Source organism: Hyaena hyaena, unplaced genomic scaffold (assembly GCF_003009895.1).
Source record: "Hyaena hyaena isolate Hyena2069 unplaced genomic scaffold, ASM300989v1 scaffold_215, whole genome shotgun sequence".
Lineage (NCBI taxonomy): Eukaryota > Metazoa > Chordata > Mammalia > Carnivora > Hyaenidae > Hyaena > Hyaena hyaena.
The window spans coordinates 678,774-700,636 of record NW_024080846.1 but is presented as its reverse complement, the minus strand read 5'-3'; the positions used below and the strand labels follow the sequence as shown (position 1 = coordinate 700,636).

At 43.6% G+C, this 21,863-nt stretch overlaps 1 protein-coding gene across 6 annotated transcripts in view; it reads left to right on the top strand.

Moving 5' to 3' along the window:
- TACC1 (transforming acidic coiled-coil containing protein 1) overlaps window positions 1-21,863 on the top strand; it is a 124,410-nt gene that overhangs the window by 98,619 nt on the left and 3,928 nt on the right. For 3 of the 6 annotated variants that reach the window (XM_039242561.1, XM_039242563.1, XM_039242565.1), the window contains 9 exons: window positions 144-351; window positions 2,860-2,912; window positions 11,214-11,339; window positions 13,038-13,114; window positions 14,214-14,257; window positions 15,647-15,807; window positions 16,634-16,740; window positions 19,832-19,952; window positions 20,998-21,090. In XM_039242561.1, coding sequence (XP_039098492.1) covers window positions 144-351; window positions 2,860-2,912; window positions 11,214-11,339; window positions 13,038-13,114; window positions 14,214-14,257; window positions 15,647-15,807; window positions 16,634-16,740; window positions 19,832-19,952; window positions 20,998-21,066 — 966 coding nt within the window. In that variant the 3' untranslated portion in view covers window positions 21,067-21,090. The remainder of the gene's footprint in view (window positions 1-143; window positions 352-2,859; window positions 2,913-11,213; window positions 11,340-13,037; window positions 13,115-14,213; window positions 14,258-15,646; window positions 15,808-16,633; window positions 16,741-19,831; window positions 19,953-20,997; window positions 21,091-21,863) is intronic. The other 3 variants (XM_039242564.1, XM_039242567.1, XM_039242562.1) reach the window with 1 other exon arrangement.

Sequence of the window (21,863 nt, the reverse complement as noted above, 5' to 3'; positions counted from 1 at the left end):
TTTTGATTAGCACCATAATTTGTCACTGAGTCCTTGTTGGATATCCATGTGGAATGGTAGCTGGCTTGCCCCATACCTGAGATGTCGCTTTCCCCACTGTCGGTTTTCCTAAACGATAGCATCTGGTGTGTTGCATTTCCCAGGATGAAGGAGCAGTGATCTCCCAGATCTCAGACATTTCTAATAGGGATGGCCATGCTACTGATGAGGAGAAACTGGCGTCCACTTCATCTGGTCAGAAACCAGCTGGGGCCGAGGTGAAAGGTGAGCCAGAGGAAGACCTGGAGTACTTTGAATGTTCCAATGTTCCCGTGTCTGCCATAAATCATGCGTTTTCATCCTCAGAAGCAGGTATGGAAGCATATGTTCATCTTTATAATATACATAAGCCTAGAAATGCCTGAAAGCCGCTGTAAAGAGATTAGAGAATTGGGTCACTTGGAGGATAGAGGTAGGATGCTGATCTATGCTTTTCTTTTCTGCCTAGAAAAGAGGCACAGAAGGGAGTCTTATCAAAGAACCAGAGACATAGGGATGAGTGTGGCACAAGGCACAAGAGACACTGACGTATGAGACGACTTGAATTTTGTAATAATTTATTTTAAGGAAGCCATATCTCCAAATACAGTGGACTGTAGCCATGTTGTGATTGTTCAACTTACAGAAATAATCTTTAACATGTATAGTACCTTACCATGTGCAGGCATAGTTCTAAGTGCTTTACATGTCTTAGCCAGTTATTCCTTGGTGGGTATTGCCCCCCCCCCCCCCCCCCCCCCCCAATTTTCAGAGAAGGAAGGTGAGACATAGAAGTTAAGTAAGTCAGCCAAGGTCACTTGACTAGGAAATGGAAAGAAGTAGGGTTCGAACCTTGACCGTCTGGTTCATGGTATTTTAGCCACAGTATTGATGTGAGAGAGATTGCTTTTGTTACTAGAATGCTACACATTTTCCTTTTTAGGGATGTGGTAGATTGAAAATGACCAATATCCTAAAGAATCCTTAATGTTCTAATAAGAACTAACTAGACTAACCTATGCTGAAGCTTCTTACTGTTGAACTCATTAGAACATTGTAGAGCTGAGGCCTCTTTCCAGGCCCCACATTATTTCTGTGGCCTTAAACCTGACTTGTGCAATGTTTAGAGCCATGTCCCTGACCACCTTAAATGTTATAAACATCTTATGTTTTCAGCAATGTAATTGGATTTGGGGACTTTTATACATAGAACTTTAAAGATCACAATCAAACCAGGGAAGTAGGTGGAAGTCCAGACTTCGCAGGAGTTACCCCCTTGGCCTCTCCCCGCTGCCCAGGTCGCAGCTTCCCATCTGTAAAGGACACATGCCGGGCACTGTTCCAGCTTTCTTCCCAGGCCGCTTTCCCATCTGTACCCCTTTACCCCAGTTACGCAGGATAACCCTGAGTACTCCTGCACCTGTGCTTATTTCTTACATTTGAAATACCTTTCTTTGCCATCTCCTGTAAAAATTCTGCCCATTCTTTCTGGTTTCTCTCAAAACTATCTCTTGGCTTCCAGTACACTTTATGTTCCCCTCACATTTCTTCTTTCTGTTCCTGTTCCCCGTGTATTTATTATAAAAGTTGTCTTCAATAAACTTGTTGAGGTTAAGGACTATGGGTGATTCCTCTTTGAACTTCCTCCCGTAGAGAAGCATGTAGATAATTTGAATTCTATTCTTCCTCATTAGGAGGCAGTTCCCTCAACAGAAATTTCTAGAGCAGGGGTTCTGTTAGCTACAGTGCTGTCCTCAGAGGTAGTGAATAGCTAGTGCTATGCTGTGTGTAACTGATCAGCCATGTCCTGGGAGCAGGCAGAGACTGGGATCAGGTGGGGGCGGTAGGCGTGTGGAGGTGGGAAGTGAATACGGGCTCTGTCAGGTGAATCAGGCAGAGTCTATTTCCTGGGGAGAGTCACCTTTGCGCTAGGTATTGATAGAGGCGTACATAGGTGTGCGCCAGGGAACAAGGATCTCTCGCAGGAATGGGAAGGAACCTGCCATGTTGAATGCCCAGTAGTTCTCTGTGAGTCTAGGACAAGTGGGAAAACGAGGTTGTACTGAGGAATCTGGACCTGGCCCTTCAGGTGTAGGGGAGTCATTGAAGGTCTAAGCAGAACAGCGATGGTCACATTTGTGTTTTCAGTAATCCACTATTAACAGACAGTGCACTAAGATGGTAATGTGTTGTTGCCACGTGGAGGATTGTAGCTCGAAAATTATGTGCTGTTTCATAATTTAAAAAATTTCTTCAATGAGTATACATTCCTTTAATTAGAAAAAGCATAGTGTTTTTTATTTTAATATTGCCTTTGGTGGTGGTAGGGTGTAAGGTAGACTGGAGACAAGTTTGAAGGGTGTGGGGAGGAGAATGAATTTAGATTTTCAGGCATTGACATTTAGAGTTTATTGTTTTATCTGCTCTGTTAACTAGTCTGAGGATACTCTTCTGGGCTGGAATTTGAATGGACTCCGACTTGGTAGTAATAAAATAGCATTCTTGTTGCTTCCTCTTTGTGAAATAGTCCCGTGGTTGGCACAACTTACAGAACTTTCCATGGACACAAGGTGGCAGCCTTGCTGTTCTTTCCACCTGAAGACGGTGATCCTGTTTGCCTGCCTAACCATACACTCCCCTTTCTTCTGAATATTTTGGACATTTAACACAGACAGCACAGCCATCAACAAAATGCCAGTGCTCCTTTGAAAATCTTGAAATGCTGTTCATGTGTTCATATATGTCAGTCTGGGCCTGCGCTGAGGTTTCCAGAGTCTTTCACTAGGAAAGAAAGGAACTGACTTCTTAGGATAACTATAAAAATGACTCTCTGTGTTTTAGGCATAGAGAAAGAGATGTGCCAGAAGATGGAAAAAGATGGATCTACCATGACTGTAAGTTCCTAAATTTCTGGAGGGAGGGAGAGGTGTAGAGAAGTACACATCAGTTTTTTTCTTCAGTATTTATTTTATTTATTATTATTTTTTAATGTTTGTTTATTTTTGAGAGAGCACAAGTGGGGGAGGAGCAGGGAGGGAGGGAGAGACAGAATCCAAAGCAGGCTCCAGGCTCTGAGCTGTCAGCACTGAGCCGGACAAGGGGCTTGAACTCCTGAACTGTGAGATCAAGACCTGAGTTGAAGTTGGACGCTCAGCTGAGCTACCCAGGTGCCCCTCAGTATTCATTTTAAAGCCCATGTTAATGTTAATTCATTAAATAAACTCTAGTCATTGTTTGGTGGTGGGGGTGAAATGTAAATATAAGTTTGTTTGCTTGAAGAGCTCATAAGACTATCCTGAGATCTCCTATCCAGTGGCCACTGAGCACCTGACCTGTAGCTAGCCTGATTTGCAGTGTCTTGTTAGTGTAAAATACAACTAGTCTTTGAAGACTTAGTACAAAAAAACAAAAAGAAAAAATGTCTCGAACTTTTTATATTAATTACATGTTGAGGTGATCATAGATATATTGGGTTAACGGAACTATATTATTAAAATTAATTTCACTTATATCTTTTTACTTTTTAAATGGCTACTGAAAAATTTTAAATTATGTATGCTTTTCATTGTACTTTTTTTTTTTTTTGAACAGTACTGGTAGTAGATAGAAAGTGGAAATTAATGATATGTGAATGTTATAATAGAACGTGTTCCCAGGCCTGTGGGAGCCAGGGCTGACTGCCTGTGGAGCAGGTATCTGGGAGGTTGAATTTGAGCTCATTAAAAGAAAATTATTTAAAACTTTTTAGACTTACAAAAGTAGTACAAAGAATTCCTATAAATCTTGAATTTTTTTTTTAGCATATGTGCTGCCGAAGCGAGCCCAAATCTTGCATGTTAGTATTTTATCTTTCCTGACCTTGACACTTTTGAAGAATACAGGTCAATTTTGTATGATATCTTTCAATTTGGGTTTGTCCAGTGTTTCTTTGTGATTAAATGCAGTTTATGCATTTTGGGCATGAATCCATCAGAAGTGACGCTGTGGATCTCAATGTGTCCCGTTAATGGTGGAATTAACTTTGATCACATGGTCAAGGTGGTGGTGTTTGAGGTTCCTCCATTTGAACTTAGTTGTAAAGAAAGAATAGGGTTTGTGAGGCTGGTAAGACAGTGAAGGGCGTTCCGGGCAGCAGAGGTGGTCTGCACAAAGGGAGGGAGTGAGAAGCATGGCCTTTATAAGCAAGTGGAAGTGTTGGTAATCTCATGTGATCATAGGGTACGCTACATAGGTAGGTGAGGGCCAGGTCACTAGGGGCCATCGACATGCTGCCAGGAGGCTTAGAATTCATGGCAGAAGCAGTTGGGAACTATTGGGGGATTTTAAGTAAGGAGCATCATGATCAGTAATAGTTCAAAGGATGGGGTGGCGGCTGAGAGATTTATCAGCTAGAACCATGACTGCTTGGTGAGAGACTTGGGAGGCATGCATTGCAGCTATAGAGTGGAGGTGGCGGTGAGGGAAGGTTAGCAAAAGCCACCCAGGGTTTCTTCCTTGAACGTCCGAGTGGTCAGTGTTACTGATAATCCACCCCACAAACCTGATATCACCTTGGTCTCCTCCCTCCCTCTTATTCCCACAAGCAAGATCTGTGGTTTCTATGTCCAGAAACCATATATTGCAAATCTACTTTTCTCCAACCCGTGGCCACCACCAGTCTTCTTCAGTATGATGGTAAGGGGCGCCTGGGTGGTTCAGTCAGTTGAGCGTCTGATTTGATTTCGGCTCAGGTCATGATCCCAGGTGTGAGATTGAGCACCATGTTGGGCTACGTACTAAACATAGAGCCTCCTTAAGATTCTCTCTCTCTCTTCCCCTCTACCTCTCTCCCTTGCTCATGTGCTCGCTTTGTCTCTCTAAAATTAAAAAAAAGAAATGGAGGAAGGAGTAATTTTCTAACCAATCTCTCTATTCCCAGGCTCATTCTCTTATCCCTTTACGTAAGCCAGGGTGATGTTTGAAACTCAGAACTGATCTTGTTACTCTTTGCCTAAACCTCTAGGTTGGCTTCCCTTGTCTTTAGAATAAGTTCAGACTCTTCCTGTGGCCGATGTGGCTTTCTGCAGTGGGATTCTGCCTCTCTCTCTCCAGCATCTGCTGCCGCCCCTCTCCCTCGCACATCTGACTTGCCTTAACATATGGAATTTCTTTTAGTTCTGTGAACCTACCCCTTTGAGTCACTTCCTGTTTTCCCTTCTTTCCTTCTGACCCTTTAAGCTTGGTGCAGGTAGGGACCATGATTGTTTGCTGGTACCTTAGCACCTACCACAATAAATACTGCTAAACACAGGAATCAGTAAATTAAGAATACAGCTGGCCACTGCCCGGCTCAGTTCATGAAGCACACGACTCTTGATCTTGTGGTTGTAAGTTTGAGTCCCATGTTGGGTATAGAGATTAAAAAAATAAAAAATATTTAAAAAAAAGAATACAGAAAGAAAAGCAGAATTGTAGGAATTTTTAGATCTGTGGCTCTGAGACATCTGTGGGACCAGTTTCTAAGTTCATAGTTCCAGGAAACAGTTCTAATAAGTATATAGCATGAGTTTAGGAAAATTCTGGGTTGGCTTTAATAGATTTGAGGGCCTTTGGGACACAGGATAGTTGGAAAAAAAAAAAAACATTTTGTATCTTCACTAACATATATGTGCGGATGACACATCACAGCATATGCATTTGTATATTTATAAAACAAATTGTACAAGAGGCACCTGGGTGGCTCAGTTCGTTAAGCACCTGACTTTGGCTCAGGTCTTGATCTCACAGTTCGTGAGTTTGAGCCCCACGTCAGGCTGTCTGCTGTTGGCACAGAGCCTGCTTTGGATCCTCTGTCCCCCCTACTCTCCCCCACCCCTGCAGCCTTCTGTCTGCTCATGCTCTCTCCCCCACTCATACCCTCTCTTCTCTCTCTCTCTCTCTCAAAAATAAGTAAACCTTAAAAAAGAGAAAGAAAATTTAGAAAAAAAAAGTTGCACAGAATTGTATCTGTCAGGGCACCTGGGTGACTCAATTGATTGGCATCTGACTCTTGACTTCAGCTCAGGTCATGATCCCAGGGTTGTGGGCTCAAGCCCCCTATTGGGCTCCATGCTGAGCGTGGAGCCTGCTTGGGATTCTTTCACCCTCTCCTTCTTTCCCTCTCCCCTGCTTGCACATGCTCTCTCTCAAATTAAAACACACAGATAAACCAATATCTACCTTTCTTTATGTGATTCACTCTGATACTCTGTTTCATTTTTTTAATGCAGACTGTGTGTCCCAGTAAATTGTTTTCAGGACTCACTCTTGGGCCATCACCCGTGGTGTTCCCTAGAGGACACAGTGAACAGTAGGTGTGAAGGTAGATGGGTGGAGGAGGAGCCTGTGGAAGCCCGAACAAAAGGAGGATGTGCACAGAGCGCACAGGGTCGCATAAGCGTTGTCCCCTCACAAGGGCCTCATGCATTAGTGACATCTGGGCAAAATCACTGTTTGGGGAGCCGGGCCACCTAATTGCAGCACAGCCACTCCTGGGCTTCGGCCCGTCATTTGTCATCTGTGAGAGGGAGGGATGCCTGCCATCTGCACCCGTGAGAGGGTGAAACTACACGCTCCAGCAGAAGAGCCTGCTTGTGCACTTGGGGAAGCTAGTTCCTTTGAAGTTGTCCAAGTACTGCGGGGGCGCGTCCTTGTATTTTCAGTGTGTGATAATAGCAAAGGGATGACTGAAGAAGGTCATGTCGAGGGGACCAAGCATTGGTCTGCGCAGCTGCAGATTTCGTTGGCTTATCCAGTTTTTGAAACAGACTGGTTCAACTACAGACTGGTTCCACGTCTGGATTCCCATCTTCCTCAGCCATAGGACAAGAGCACCTGTCTGCCCCGTCAGTGGCACAGATGAGGGAAGTGGTAGCATAAAAGACGGCAGCTGCAAAGAGCTGGGCCACTATGAGGTGGGAAGGAAAAGGGTGGGAAAGTGAGCGAGAAATAAAAATGGGGCATAATTATCTTCGGAGCCAGCGGCTGAACATATCCTATGTTGCGATCTGTTAAAAAGTAACCCCATGGGGCGCCTGGGTGGCTTAGTCGGTTAAGCGTCCGACTTTCGCTTAGGTCATGATCTCGCGGTTTGTGGGTTCGAGCCCCGCGTCGGGCTCTGTGCTGGCTGCCAGCTCAGAGCCTGGAGCCTGTTTCTGTCTGTGACTCCCTCTCTCTCTGGCCCTCCCCTGCTCACGCTGTCTCTCTCTCTCTCTCTCTCTCCTAGAAATAAATAAAATATTAAAAAAAAAAAAAAAAGTAACCCCAGTTGAACTTCCTAAAGTGGATGTATTTCCACTTCTAGAATGTGGAATAGGCATTGCATAAAGTAATTGCAGTATTCAGAAGGCTCAGTGAAGAAATCTGGTTGGTTTAGCATTCACTGTTTTAAGCCTCTCTGTGCTGCTTGCAAGTGCACTCCCATTGCAATCTCGTTGCCAGTGGATGGTGGCGGCCAGGGCAAAATACCTGAAGCCAGAGGACAGTCAGCGGTGGGCAGCCAGTCTCATCTTGTTTATCAGCCATTGGTCTTCAGCATTTTTCAATTAGGAGTCAATAATAATAATAACTTATTGCTATTTTTAAGGAAGTCTTAAACTTCTTAAAAGTTGAGTTCATTTGGATTTTATAGGCATGTCTCAGTTAGAGTGAAGTACCTGGGGTGGTATAGTCCAGTGGGTTCAAGGTCAAAAGATGAGATGAACCCAGCATGCTGTGAGAGATTAATGATGCTGATTCTCCCACTGCAGGGAGCTGGGCAAAGAGGTTTCCATTGTGGCATCTATGCTCACTGCAAATCTGCGACCAGGACTGTGTTGGGTTCCACTATCTGTAGAAGGATGTTTCTTGGCCCCTAACTGTAAATGCTTTGGGGACAGGGAAAAGTATTAGGGGACATGAGAAAGGACCCTTTTGGAAGGCCACAATTGATCGATTGGGTTAGCATCTTTGTTAAACACATTAGATTGCCCAGGCTAGGAAGAGATCCACGTCAGTTCTGGTAGATTCTGTAGGCTTTCTGTGCTGTTTGATAAGCATAAAGGATGGAAGAATGTGAGAAGCTAAATCCTGGGGGTCTTGAAAAAGCAGTTAAAATAGGCCATAGCCATAAATTACTAAGAGCTGTTGAGGTTTGAGCCGTGATCCGAGAGGCATGCAGCCCGGTGGAGCGGAATGGCCAGGGGAGGCAGGCTGCAGGCCACAGAGCCTAGTCATCTGGATGTTTCTGCCACCATCTGAGGTCTGATCTCCCACCTCCAACAGAACGCTGCCTCTTCCAGACACATTAAGCTGTTGAACAAGTGGCAGACAGCTCATTCGTCCCCTCAGCAAATGATTGAGATGCTGAGCTTGAGAATAGACATTGATATTTTCCTTACTAGGAAAACTCTTTTGGCTTATTTCCCAAATTCTTGCTAACTTAAGGGTCAGGGGAGGCACAGAGAAGCTGTTTCCTAGAATTAGTTTGGGGATTCTGGCTTCAAATAATAAAAACACAAAAGGCTGATTTTAAAGTGTATTAATTTAGAATCAAATCCAACAACAAAGTGAACTAAGTGTGTCAGCTTGACCTAGGGTGTTCTCCCTCTAGGCAAGTTACACAGGAAGCAAGATTATGAGAAAGTCTCTTGAGAAGAAGCAGGGCACAGGAAGTTAATGGGATGACTCAGATGTCCAGAGGTTTATTCATTATCCACAAGAAACACTTATCATTTCTGGCTCTGGAATCCTGGAACAGCTTTGCTGGGTGCCTCTGACCTCTCACAGGCTGTGATCTATGTATTGACCAGAGCTGTGGCCATCTATAGGGTCAATCAGGGGTGGATGCATTTCCAAGCTCACTCACGTAGCTGTTGGCACGTCTCAGGTCCTCACTAGCTGTTGGCAGAGACCTTGATTCCTTGCCACGTGGACTTCTCCATAGAGAGTTTCTCACAGTGCAGAAGCCAGAGTCTTTTTGTAAACTAGTATCAAAAGTGATATCCCATGCCTTTTACCAGAGTCTCTTTAGAAGTGAGTCACCTGGGGCACCTGGGTGGCTCAGTCGGGGGAACGTCCCACTTCGGCTCAGGTCATGATCTCATGGTTTGTAGGTTCGAGTCCTGCGTTGGGCTCTGTGCTGACAGCTCAGATCCTGGAGCCTGTTTCAGATTCTGTGTCTCCCTCTCTCTACGACCCTCCCCTGCTCATGCTGTCTGTCTGTCTCTCTCAGAAATAAATAAAAACATTTAAAAAATTAAAAAAAAAAAAAAAAAAGTGAGTCACCAGGGCCAGCCTGTACCCCAGGAGAGATTACACGAGAGGATACCAGGAGGTACCAGGAGGATAGGGGTCATTGGGCGCCATTTTTGAGACTGCCCACCACAGGTGCTTCTGGCTCCTAGTGATAGATCTATCCCAAGATAGTGTTTCTAGGGGGACCTCAGACTCCTGTCAACATGGTGGGCACCTTCCCCCAAAGGCTGCTTGAAGTGAGCACTGCCAGCTTGTGGTTTTTCCATTTCCCTTTTCTGTGGCCTCAACCAGGGCTTTCTGTGTCAGGCCCTTCTTTGTGAAGCTAAATGTGAAAATGGTGTGTGTGTTTTTGAACATTTTTTAGAGAAAGAGCAAGTTATAATGACCATGAAAAGTTTAAAAACCACTGGTCTAAGTTGACTTTGGACTTTGTGTTCAGTCTTGGTTCAAACAAGATACCAGAGAACTGATTGATTATGATCACTAACCACCTGATTGATTATACAGATACTTAGGATTGTTAAGATTATTGCCAGATCACTTGGGCTGGCATTTCAATGTCATGTCATTAGATTGGCTTTTTTCCTATTTACACAAAGTTTACTTACATATGGTGGGATGAAATAGCCCCCAAAATGCCTTTTAGGAAGGATAATAGGATGACGTCCATGTTCTTGTGAAAAAATACTAACCACTGCGGCTTTCTGGAACCTGAGTGTCTGATAAAAGCATAAGTTGGTCACATCAGAAGGGAACTGGAAACTTAATAGCAAGGAAGAAGCAAAAAAATGAAAGCACAGGCACAGACCTTGACTTTACACACAGCCACTTTGTACAGGGACCATTAGTGCTGTACACCTGACACCCCACCCGGGCAGGGCCTGGATGCCACTGCAGAGCAGCTGCAGTTCCTGATGACCCTGACTCATTCTGGGGGGGAGTCCACGATGTGTTTGCCATTTCTACTTCCTTAGGCTTCAAACTTAGTAGTCCAATTTGGAAACATTTCTACCCAAAGTGGCTAAAGTGGTACACAGAATATCACTATGTTAAAGAGTTGATACCTTTTTTTGGAAAAGTTACATGGAACACATCATCCCCCCAAACCAGAAACCCCCTGAAAAAATGAGACATTTTCCACTTTATATAAAGACACTCTTTGGTGCATGTGATCATTGGTGACTGGTCACTGGTCACTGATTATCATAAGAGTTTCTCCTTTTTGGATAAGAAAACTTCACTAGGCTCTCTGTTAAATGGAAACCCATGCCCCCCCCCCACCCCATATTCAGTTTTTTTCTTTATTTAAAAACATTTTTTTAATATTTAATTTTGAGAGACAGAGAGAGAGACTGGAAGAGGGGTAGAGAGAGAGGGAGATACAGAATCCGAAGCAGACTGCAGGCTCTGAGCTGTCAGCACAGAGCTCGACATGGAGCTCAAACCCATGAACTGTGAGATCATGAGCCGAACCAAAGTCGGACACTCAACTGACTGAGCCACCCAGGCGCCCCCAGTTTTTCCTTTAAATAACTACTTTAACGAGATTTGATCTTTTTGAAATTATTTTTAATGTTTTTTAAATTTATTTCTGAGAGAGAAAGACACAGCGTGAGCAGGGGAGGGTCAGAGAGAGAGGGAGATACAGACTCTGAAACAGGCCCCATGCTCTGAGCTAGCTGTCAGCACAGAGCCCGACGTGGGGCTTAAACCCATGAACCGTGAGATCATGACCTGAGCCAAAGTCGGACGCTTAACCAACCACCCAGGCACCCCTGACTTTTTTTTTTTTTTTTGTTAAGTTTCCCCTGCCGTGTTTTTTTTTTCTTCAAACATGTTTTTAAAGATTGTAATTTTTTTGCTAATGAGGAAACTCTTGAAGGATATTTGGGGTTAAGAAGCTGAAGGCTGAACACATTAAATGTAACTTCTTCCCCCCTTAGGGACTGTTGGAGTCTTCTGTGGAGAAGGCCCCCGTGTCTGTGGCCTGTGGCGGGGAGAGCCCCTTGGATGGCATCTGCCTCAGCGAATCTGATAAAACAGCCGTGCTCACCCTCATAAGAGAAGAGGTAAAGGCCGTCGTGTTCTGTCCACTTATCACCCCCGTGTCTTTGTCAAGCCCGTGTGCCAGCAGGTAGATTCCATCTCTGTGCGGCCTGAGTCATCCCTGGCTGGAAGTTCCTATTTCCTGCAGCTTGTTGAGCTCATATAAAGGGCTCCCTGTAAAACTCCGCCTTGGTGCTGGAGTCCTCACATCCTGGTTTCCTGGGAACAAAGCTGACAACACTTCTTTATCTTTCAGCCTTGAAGTTTTTAAATAGCGAATTCTGCCAACTCTACCCACATTTGTAACTGAATCAGTGCCTTCCTTTAACAGAAGATGTATGTTCATGCTTAAAAATTTCTTAAATTCTAGACTTGCAATAATATAAAATTGTTTCTTTCATCCCTTCTTTAACTAAACAGTTCAATTCTTAAATCCATCTGCTGTGTCTCTTGAACAGCCTCTGTTCAAATAGATTACTGCTAGGCCTTTCCTGGGTAGTCTGAAAAATATGAAAGATGCTGTTACCCAGTGGTACTGTTACCCAGGGTTACCTGGTGGTACTGTTCCCCAGTTACCACTCTTTCTGTCCCATTGTGTTTCAAGGCTGTATTTTTTGGGTTTGGTTGTGCATCTCTTGATGATTCCACTTTTTTTTTTTTTTTAAAGAAGGGAATTCCCTTCGTGTAGCAATTTTGTTTTCATAATAATGAGAGTAGTTAAGAACCATTGATATCAAGTTCTTTTAAAGCTTCAGAAAATAGCATTAAGTTGATAATGAGGGATGTCAGCTGGTCCCGTTGTCAGAACTCGGGAGCAATGATAAGGAGGCCTCCCCAAAGTCTTGTCAATGAGAAAAATGACCTCATCTTCCTCCTGAGAGCGAAAGGATGCGGTGATGCCCTAGTGGAACAGAATAAGAATGTGCCTCATCACCTCAGGCAGATGGGCTGGCTGCAGGGTTCTTGAGATCCTGATTAAAGGCACCAGAATAAAGAATGTACCAAATAGAGAGCAGCCTAGAGAAGTATAGTAAAAGGAGGGCAGTGGTGCCCTTATAAGCTCTGCCCAGGCACACAGAGTTTGAGGTAATGAGTTTAGAGTATTTCTTCCCAGTTAGCAAGAGCACACCAAATGGGGAGATGGGTTCCACTCTGACAAGCAAGATCCTGCCTACGGCGAATGGGTGCATCTGGTGAATCGGTACATCTGGCTAGAGGATTTGAACTTCTGAGCCCCAAGTTGTGAGTCCATTCTTATCAAGCAGAGATGTCCAGAGGAAGAGAATGTGCTGGTCCTGCTAATGCTCTCATTTTTCTTATCCTAAGTAAAATTAGTGCTTTGGTTAAGATGTGTCTCTGCCAGGCAGGTGGCTCTTTTGGAGTCCTGTCCCTGTCACGGTTCTGGCCCTGCAGAGCTGAGAGCCAGACCCTGGGCCCGGGTAAAATTCACAGATATTGTGATTATCACTTGGAATCTTCCCCAGGGGATGTTCTGTTCACTTCTACCTTGGTGGCTCCATTTCTGCCATCCTGTGTGGCAGAGAGGACATTTTTCCAGATGCTTGTGAGCATTATACACAGATGTTGAGGCTTTATATTCCTCCTGCGGCTCGAACGTCTTGGGGTGCACCTGGTTGTGTGTCATTTTCAGTTTCCAATCTTAAATTCAAACTGTAATAGATTCAGTAGGTAAAATAAGCTCTATCTTTATTATAATTTAGATAATCACTAAGGAAATCGAAGCAAATGAATGGAAGAAAAAATACGAAGAAACCCGACAAGAAGTGTTGGAGATGAGGTTAGACTGGAAGTTTGGGGGAGGGATTGGAGACCCTTATGCATTATTATTAGATTTCATATAAATGAAGTGATGAAAGTATTTGCTTATCACAGAACCTACTGTTGAGAACTTGGGGGCATTGATATTTGCACCTTAATTTGTGACTGTGACAGCATCTTTCCATGAGGATTGCTGACCAGTTATTCACATACAGTAGCTTCTTGTGGGATGCTGAGAAGTAAGCAGAACCCACATGATTCTTGTCTTTTGAAAAGACATCAATTTGTGCAAAAATACCCAGTTCAACTAAAGAGTAAGATTTATTGACATTCGATTCTGGAGGCATTATAATCCGTAATACTTTTCTCAAATTAATTATGCATGATGGCTTCAACTTTCATAACCATCAAGTAGGTTATAAAAAGCATATTAACAGGAAACAAAATTGATTGACCTCACATTCAAATCTTTTTTATCTTTGCGGCTCATTCCCTAGAATGGAGAGTTAGAGGCTGTGAAATAACTGAAGATAGGATCAAAGAAGAGAAAAGCATAATTTATGCATTTGTACAGTCAGCACTCGAATGATTAAGACGTATTTTAAATATGCCCCCTCTAACTTATCGCTCTTGTATTACTTGTGTTTTGGCCATTTCCTGGGTGTGAGGTCCCGTGCCAGGTGTGGTGGGGAGGAAGGGACGGCCCCTGCCCCTAGGGAGTTTACGGTAGCCACGATAGAGGACTTGGATGCAGGGTCGCAGTGATGGGCACTGCCAGTGGCTGCAGGGAAGCACACAGGGAAGACTGCCCGTCCCTGGACAGGGTCGGCGGGGTCAGGGAAACTTGATGGCACTTCCCTGAAAAGAAAGGTCAACATGACAGGGTAGTCTTTAAAGTCTTTGAAAAACTGAAATGCTTTTGGAGCTAGGACGGTAAAATAAAGTTTATGACTAAATTGGAGAGGACAGACTGCCCAAACGGGTAGATTTGTTCACTTGAACATCGTTCAAATATTTCTTTGTTCAAATGTTCCATTTGTTAGCGCGTTTAATTGTTTGGGGGCAGCATTTCTGCAATGTCTGTTGCAAAATCTCTTCTGATAATTTTTTTTTTCAAGGAAAATTGTGGCTGAATATGAAAAGACCATTGCCCAAATGATTGGTAAGGACTTTTTTTTTTTTTCTGGTGTGAGCCATAGGTTTCATGGATGGTTTTCAGATCCGAACACAAGCCCGCGTTTGTCTGTCACCTAGATCCAGATGATGCTCACTGTTGGCAGTGGTTGTGTTCTACAGGGTTGCCACAAACACAGTAAATGCCGAATATTGAATGCTGAACCGTTGCTTTAGGGAAAGTACAGGGTGAGGTTGCTGCGGGCCTCTGGTCACAACATTTTTGTCAGTACGTAACCTTGTCTTACGTTTTTGTCTGTTTAAAGACATCTCATTTAACGTTGACTCATTACCATTGAACTCCTGGCCCCAGTACTGTTGTTCATGCCTGAATGAAGATTGTAGGATGAAGGCATTTTCTTCATAAGGCACTTTACAGCCTTAGAAGCACTAGACGGCACTTCAGCCCCCCACCCAGGGGCCATTTTAAACAGCAAAAACTGCCAACAGAAAGCACAAAAATGCAAAAAAAATATCATGGTACTAGAGTAGACTGAAAAGGACACTTGTTTGCAGTAGGAAACAAGAAGGCAGAGTGTCGCCCTGATCAGCCTCAGCTGGGAATGTGCGTGTCAGGTGACTCAAATCTTTTGCCACTCTGCACGTGACCAGGAATGTGCCACAAGTATTGATTTTGGGGTTGCAAATAAATTTTAGCAAGTGGATGAATTCACAATCCACAAATAATGAAGATCAGCTGTTGTCAGGTTCATTTTAGAGCCCAGCAAATGCTTGGATTGTGTGAACAGCCCTCTACCTGGCCCCCAGAGCCTTGATGGCTTGGTCACATCATTTGTGCCCCCAGGTGGGGTCTTTGTTTCGGCACTGTGTCCTTAACTCTGCTGCAAGTCATATTTCCCTCTTAGAACCACTGGTACCTTTTACAAAACGACAGTGGTTGGTTCTCTTGCACTGAGTTTGGAATAACTTGGTAGCCAATATCATCAGGATTGACTGCCTGGGTCTTTCTCTACTTAAAGCACTTCGTAAGTACTAAAATAATACATTTTATGGTCCACATCACCTCCTGCCTTCCCAGTATAGGACCTTTGCCAACACTATTCCTCTGCTAGAATATTCTCCTCCTGGGTAGCTGCATGGCTCCCTCCATCCTTCAGCCATTTTGGGTCCCTGTCAAATCTTTCCTCTGAGAGGGGTCACTCACTCTATATGAAATGGAACCCTGACCCCTTTTGCTCTGCTTTGTTTTTCCCTCATCGCTCATCGGCAGCTGTCTCTCCCACTGATGCAAGTCCTTGAGAGGAACACTGCTATGTCTGCTGCTGGCCCCCCCCCCCCCCCCCGCCCCCCCACCAAGAGGGCAGCCGCTAACTATCTGTTGAGTGAATATGCCATTACTTTTGATTGTGGTTCACAGAGGATGAACAGAGGACAAATATGACCTCTCAGAAAAGCTTCCAGCAGCTGACCATGGAGAAGGAGCAGGCCCTGGCCGACCTTAATTCTGTGGAAAGGTCCCTTTCTGATCTCTTCAGGAGATACGAGAACCTGAAGGGTGTTCTGGAAGGGTTCAAGAAGGTAGCATGTCCTTTTCCTTTTGTCTGCTTAGTAGTGTGTTTCCTTGGTAATGAATTTTTAAACATATATGCCAGAGGTGTGGGTAGCCTTCTAAAGATTTCGGGGCCCATATATCATTGGTCTTATATCTTCTGTTCCGGTGAAGGTGGAGATTTTCTTTCCCCTTTTTTCTTTCCGTGGCCGTTCAGGCGTCTGGCCCACCGGGTAGCATGTCTTGGTCACTCCTCTCCTGGGTCAGGCTACAGCCAGACTGTGGTATGGAGTAGAAGAAGTGTCGAATCTTCAGACCAAAGGAGAATTCTAGAAATTGTTTTTGATAATTCCCCAATTTAATATTAGTAAAAGGTAAATTTAGCATTGAAAAATTCAGGCTACATATTCTAGAAGAAAATAAGTATAATGTTTCAGATTCAGATGGTAAGTGGGCATATTGGTTCAACTTAGTTGCACATCATCAATAAGACCCATTTATAGCAGTGAACATTCTTTTTGTTTCCATAGTAAAACGAAAATGAGACTGGCTAGTTTCCCTACAGGGAGACTCAGAATCCCATTCACTTTTGAAGGATGGTCTCCCTAAACCAGGTTTATCAGTGTCACTGACCCTTACTGTGTTTTGAAAATGTATACATGAAGAAAGTATCTAGAATTTCTTCAGTAAGACTTATTGTGCCGTTAAAGAGTAGAATTTAAAGGCATCTGAAGTAGTGAGGTTTTCTCATTTTTTTTTTTTAAATGAAAATTCTGATACATGGGATGTCACTAGTTGAAGAAAAATGAAATGACAAGGTTGTTATTGTTGTTTTTAATTGTCATTTTGGAACAGAATGAAGAAGCCTTGAAAAAGTGTGCTCAGGATTATTTAGCCAGAGTTAAACAAGAGGAACAGCGATATCAGGCCCTGAAAATCCACGCGGAGGAAAAACTAGACAAGTGAGAGCTCACAATAAGATCTGTTTCATGTTTCGTGATGTTGTGGGGAGATTGAGAAAGGCCAAAAAACCACCCAAGGTTGTTTTGCAATCCTAGCTTGCATTGGTGCGTGTGTGTGTGTTTTATTAATTTTTTGAATAGGTAGTATCTTCACATTAAACATTAAAAAGCATAGAAAGATCTACAGGATCTCTCTCCCACCCTTTCCCGTGTCCCTTGCTCCCCTGCTTTCCTCACCCCAGGTCATCACTTGTTTGCTTTCTTCCATCCCTGCAGACACTTTTTCCCTTCTCCCCTGTCCCAGAGAACAGCTCCATCACACCACAGGATCACCTTTTTTTTAATGTGATGAGAACCTTCTTTTTTATGGAGATAACACCATACTTTGCATTGTTCATTTAGTGCTATATTTTGGAGACCTTTCCATGTCAATCCATGAAGGGGGTCCGTGTTTTTCTTAGCCTCCATACGGTAGTTCCAGTGTTGAAATGTCATGTATTTAACCAGCCCCCTCCTCCTAGGCACTCGGGGTACTGTACACAGTGCTGCTGCGGAAGGTGACCTGGTATGGTTCTCATTTGGTGCACATGTGAGTTATCTATATGCTAGAAGAAGGATTGCTGGGCCAAAGAATCCTTTGTAATAACCATTGTCAAATTGCCCTCACCTGACGTTCGTCAGTTTATCCCTGCACTAGGTGTGCGAACATCTCTTCTCCCTACAGCTTTGCCCATGGATCAGATTTTTGGTTTTCTGTAAACCCAATAGATAAAAGATGGTATTTTGGTTAGAGTTTTCTTTTTTTGACAAGCAAATAGAGCATTTATTTTATTCAATGTAGTTTTTATTGCGTTTATCTTACGAAATTGAACCTATTTTAGCAGCTGTCTGTATATACGCTTTCTTTGCCTTGAATGACTCTTCTTTGCCTGGTTTTCTATTGTCAGTTTATATATTATACATTATAAATACGTTATTATATTTATGTACTAAGGATGCCGGCCATTTGTGATAGGAGCCCTGTATAATTTTCCTAGTTTGTCTTTTGGCTTCTAGTGTTTTTTGATATGCAGAAATTTGTTTTTATGTAGTGAAATTTATCAGTCCTTTGTTTTAGGGCTTCAGGATCTTCTGTCATGGTAACAAAGATCTTCTCTGCGCTGTATATAAAATATTCTCCCATGTTTTCATTCTAGTACTTTTATGGCTTTATTTTTAATCCTTAAATCCAACATGTTTGGAATTTATCCTGGGGAACGGTCTGAAGAATGCGTCCAACTTTATTTTTTAACTAAAAAGTAATACTTGTACGTTTTTCTGTCTCTCTTCATATTTATAAAACGTTTTAAGTTCCCCTGTCTCATCCCCACCCCCAGAGGTACTACTATTAAAGGTTTATTAACAGGGGCACCTGGGTGACTCAGTTGGTTGAGCATCTGACTCTTGATTTTGGCTCAGGTCATGGTCCCATGGTTGTGGGATTGAGCCCCATATCAGGAGCCTGCTTAAGATTCTCACTCCCTCGGGGCATTAGGTGGCTCAGTTGCTTAGGTGTCTGACTCTTGGTTTGCATTTCAGGTCATGATCTCATGGTTTGTGGGTTCAAGCTCCATGTCAGGCTCTGCGCTGGCATCACGGAGCCTGCTTAGAATTTTCTGTCTCCCTCTCTCTCTGCCCCTTTTCCGCTTGGCTGTTTCTGTCTCTCTCAAATAAATGAAAGATTCTCTCTCCTTCTGCCCCCCTCCTCGGCTGGTGTATGTGTGGATGCTCTCTCAGAAAAAAGAAAAAATTTTGTTGTGTATCCTTCCAGTTTTTTCTTGACACCTTTACAAATACTACCTAAAGCGGCTTTGGTAGCCGCTTTAAATATATATATATATAAAATATATATATATATTTAAAAATATAAAAATATATTTGTCATGGAATACAAATTTACTTTTTTACTTAATAGTATATCATGGCCCTTCTTGATGTCAAACACATAGCTCAGTCTAATTATTTGTATTAGGTTATAGGACTATTCCATCCCTTTACTGATGGGCACTTAGATAGTTTCGCAGCTTTTCAGTTGTAAACACTGCTGCAGTGAACATCCTTGTGCACAGTGATTGTACAAAGTGGAAGTATTGCCATGGATACTTAAGGTTACTTAACAGAGTTGCTAGGTCAGAAGATGTATGCATTTTATTTTATTTGTTTATTTTAAAAACATTTATTTATTTTGAGAGAGAGAGGGAAGGAGAGAGAGAATCCCAAACAGGCTCTACACTCTCAGTGCTGACCCCAGTGTGGGTCTCAAACTCACAAACTGTGAGATCATGACCTGAGCTTTTGGCTGGAATTGGATGCTCAACTGACTGAGCCCCCAGGGGCCCCAGGTGTATGCATTTTAAATCCTGATCGTTACAACCCTGTCTATCGCCCTCCACGAAGACGGTGCCAGCTTTCACTTCCCCCATCAGCTTGTAAGCCTGTTTCCTTACATCTCGGCCATAATGGGCTAAGATCGTTTTGGTTCATATTTGCCAATCTGATAAAGTTCTAAAGTTTATCATTTAAATTTGCATGCCTCTGACTACTAATGAGCTTTTAGCCTCCTTTCATCAATTAATTGGTCATTTATCAATTGACATTTATAGTTTTAGAATTTTCTTTTGTATCTCATTAATGAAGTCACTTTTAGTTCTAGCTTCCTAGGTGCCAGTGGTTAGCATCCTGACTCTTTAGCTGTGATAATCCCACAGATGACCCTGCCTGCTATTGTATTGGGTTAAAAAAAAAAATCCAAGATTGCTGTAGAAAGTGTCACATGATTCCATTTTCTAGTGACATAGGAATTTTGAAGTGGCCTATGAGATTAATTCTACCGCTGGTTTGCACCTTGGAAATTTCGTTAGCAGTTGTGTATCCACTGAAGTTTTATAAATTTAAATGGAATGATCTGGGTCACCAGTTTTATCATGAAGTCTGCACTGTTATTCTTCATCTCACAGATGTCAGCAGTTAGTGTCTTGACTCCTTAGCTGTGACCTTGAACTAACTATGTGCTTTTTGTCCCTTTACTCCACAAACAAAACACCACAAACAGAGCCAATGAAGAGATTGCTCAGGTTCGAACAAAAGCGAAGGCCGAGAGCGCGGCTCTCCATGCTGGACTCCGGAAGGAGCAGATGAAGGTGGAGTCCTTGGAAAGAGCCCTTCAGCAGAAGGTACACAGAGGGGACGTGGGCTGACGACCTGCGAGACACGTGGTTTTCCTCTGTGGCCATGGCTAGCTTGTCATGGATTGGGATGAAAGAGAAGTGTCATGTTTTTTCCTGGGCACTTGGATCCAGCTGCCCTGGGAAGTGACTCAGGTGGACACAAACAAGGCAGACCGTGAACTCCCAAGCCTCTGAGTGGGAACCATCCCCAGGCAGACGCAGAGAGGAAATTGCATTAACCAGTTCAGGGGACCAGACGCTTCTTAGGCTCCGAGGCTACCTTTTTTTTTCTTTCTTTTTGGTTTTTATGTAATATATGAAGCCATCTTCCCCCTTGATTGCAGCTTTGCCCTCCCAGGGACCTTGGCAACATCTGGAGGTGCATTTAGTTGTCACGACTGGGAGACGCTATTGGCGTCTCGTGGGTAGAAGCCAGAAGTGCTACTAAACATCTAACCATGCACAGGACAGTCCCTGCAACAAAGACTGACCCGGCCCAAAATGCCAGTGGTGCTGCGGTTGAGAAATTCTGCTGTAGGTAAATAGAAATCAGGCCCCTATTTCTTGCTACCCAGTGATTCTTAGATTTCATTTTTGTGTGTGCCTTTAGTGGTTTGCTTTGTGTGTCCCCAGCTGTGTGCTCGCACCGGTGGCATCCCTTCACTAGGGGAAGGGATTCTATCTCGAGGCCTGCTAACCCCTAGACAGTGGTCTCTGGGATACTCAGATTCCAGAATACCTGTGTTTTTAACAAGTATTGCAGGTCATTCTCGTGATAGTGAGAGAATTTGGGAACTGAGATGTTCAGGGACAAGCTGCAGAGGGCCCGTGGTCACTCTCATGCCCTACTCAACTGAAGCATGACTTTATGGACACAGGAACATTTTTCAGGGGACAAGATTCCCTTTCTTTAAAGGGTGACATAGAAAAGTTACGAACCACTGAGTCAGGATGTCTAGGCAGAGAGTGGCCAGTCTCGGGACCACTTGGGTGAATGACCTGGATCTCAGGATGCAGAGTGGCCTGAATCACCATGTCATTTGTCTTTCAGAACCAAGAAATTGAAGAACTAACGAAAATCTGCGATGAGTTGATTGCGAAGCTGGGAAAGACCGACTGAGTCTCCCCCTCGTTAGCTCAGCAGGTCTGCATTTGGCTGCTTCTCTCTTAACCACAATTATCTTGCCTTATCCAGGAAAAATTGCCCCTTTGCAGAGAAAAAACAACAACAACAAAAAACTTTAAAAAAGCACATGCCTACTGCTGCCTGTCCCGCTTTGCTGCTGACACAACAGCCCTGGAAGTACCCCTGGAGCATCGCACAGGCCCAGAAGGAGCGGTGTCGGGCTACCATCCACTGACGGGTCCGGTCAGACGGGCTGCTACGTTTGGGGTCATGATTTCTCAGTCTTCAGTCCGTTTAAAAGTCCTCTTTCCTTTTCCAAACACGTTAAATTTGGGATTTTGTGCCTACTATTTGGGCTCATCTCTGTCCACCACCTGAGTTTTTTGGTGACCGGTTTATTCCATCTTTTAAATTTAGTGTTCAACATTAGTGGTTTTATTTGGGAGAAATTATTTGGCCTCTTGTTACTTCTGGTTTGTAAACAGAAGGGACTCTGAGTACCCGTTTATACACATGCGCGTGCACGTTTCTATTTGCTGCTGTTTTTTCTCTGAAGTATAGTCAACTAAGAGCTTCTCCACGGAAGACCATACTTCCATAAGTGTATACCCCTATCTTGAAGTAGAAATGTGGCTCAGAATTTAGGGAATGGAAGGTGTGAAGACCCCAGACTCAGGTTTTACATCTGGGGGAGACTTTTTGCCACAGTGTTTCATTGTCCTGTATTGAGACCCTCCTCGGCCTTGACAGGTGTGGTCCCCTTGGGGTCAGTCCTCAGACCGCATGCCGAG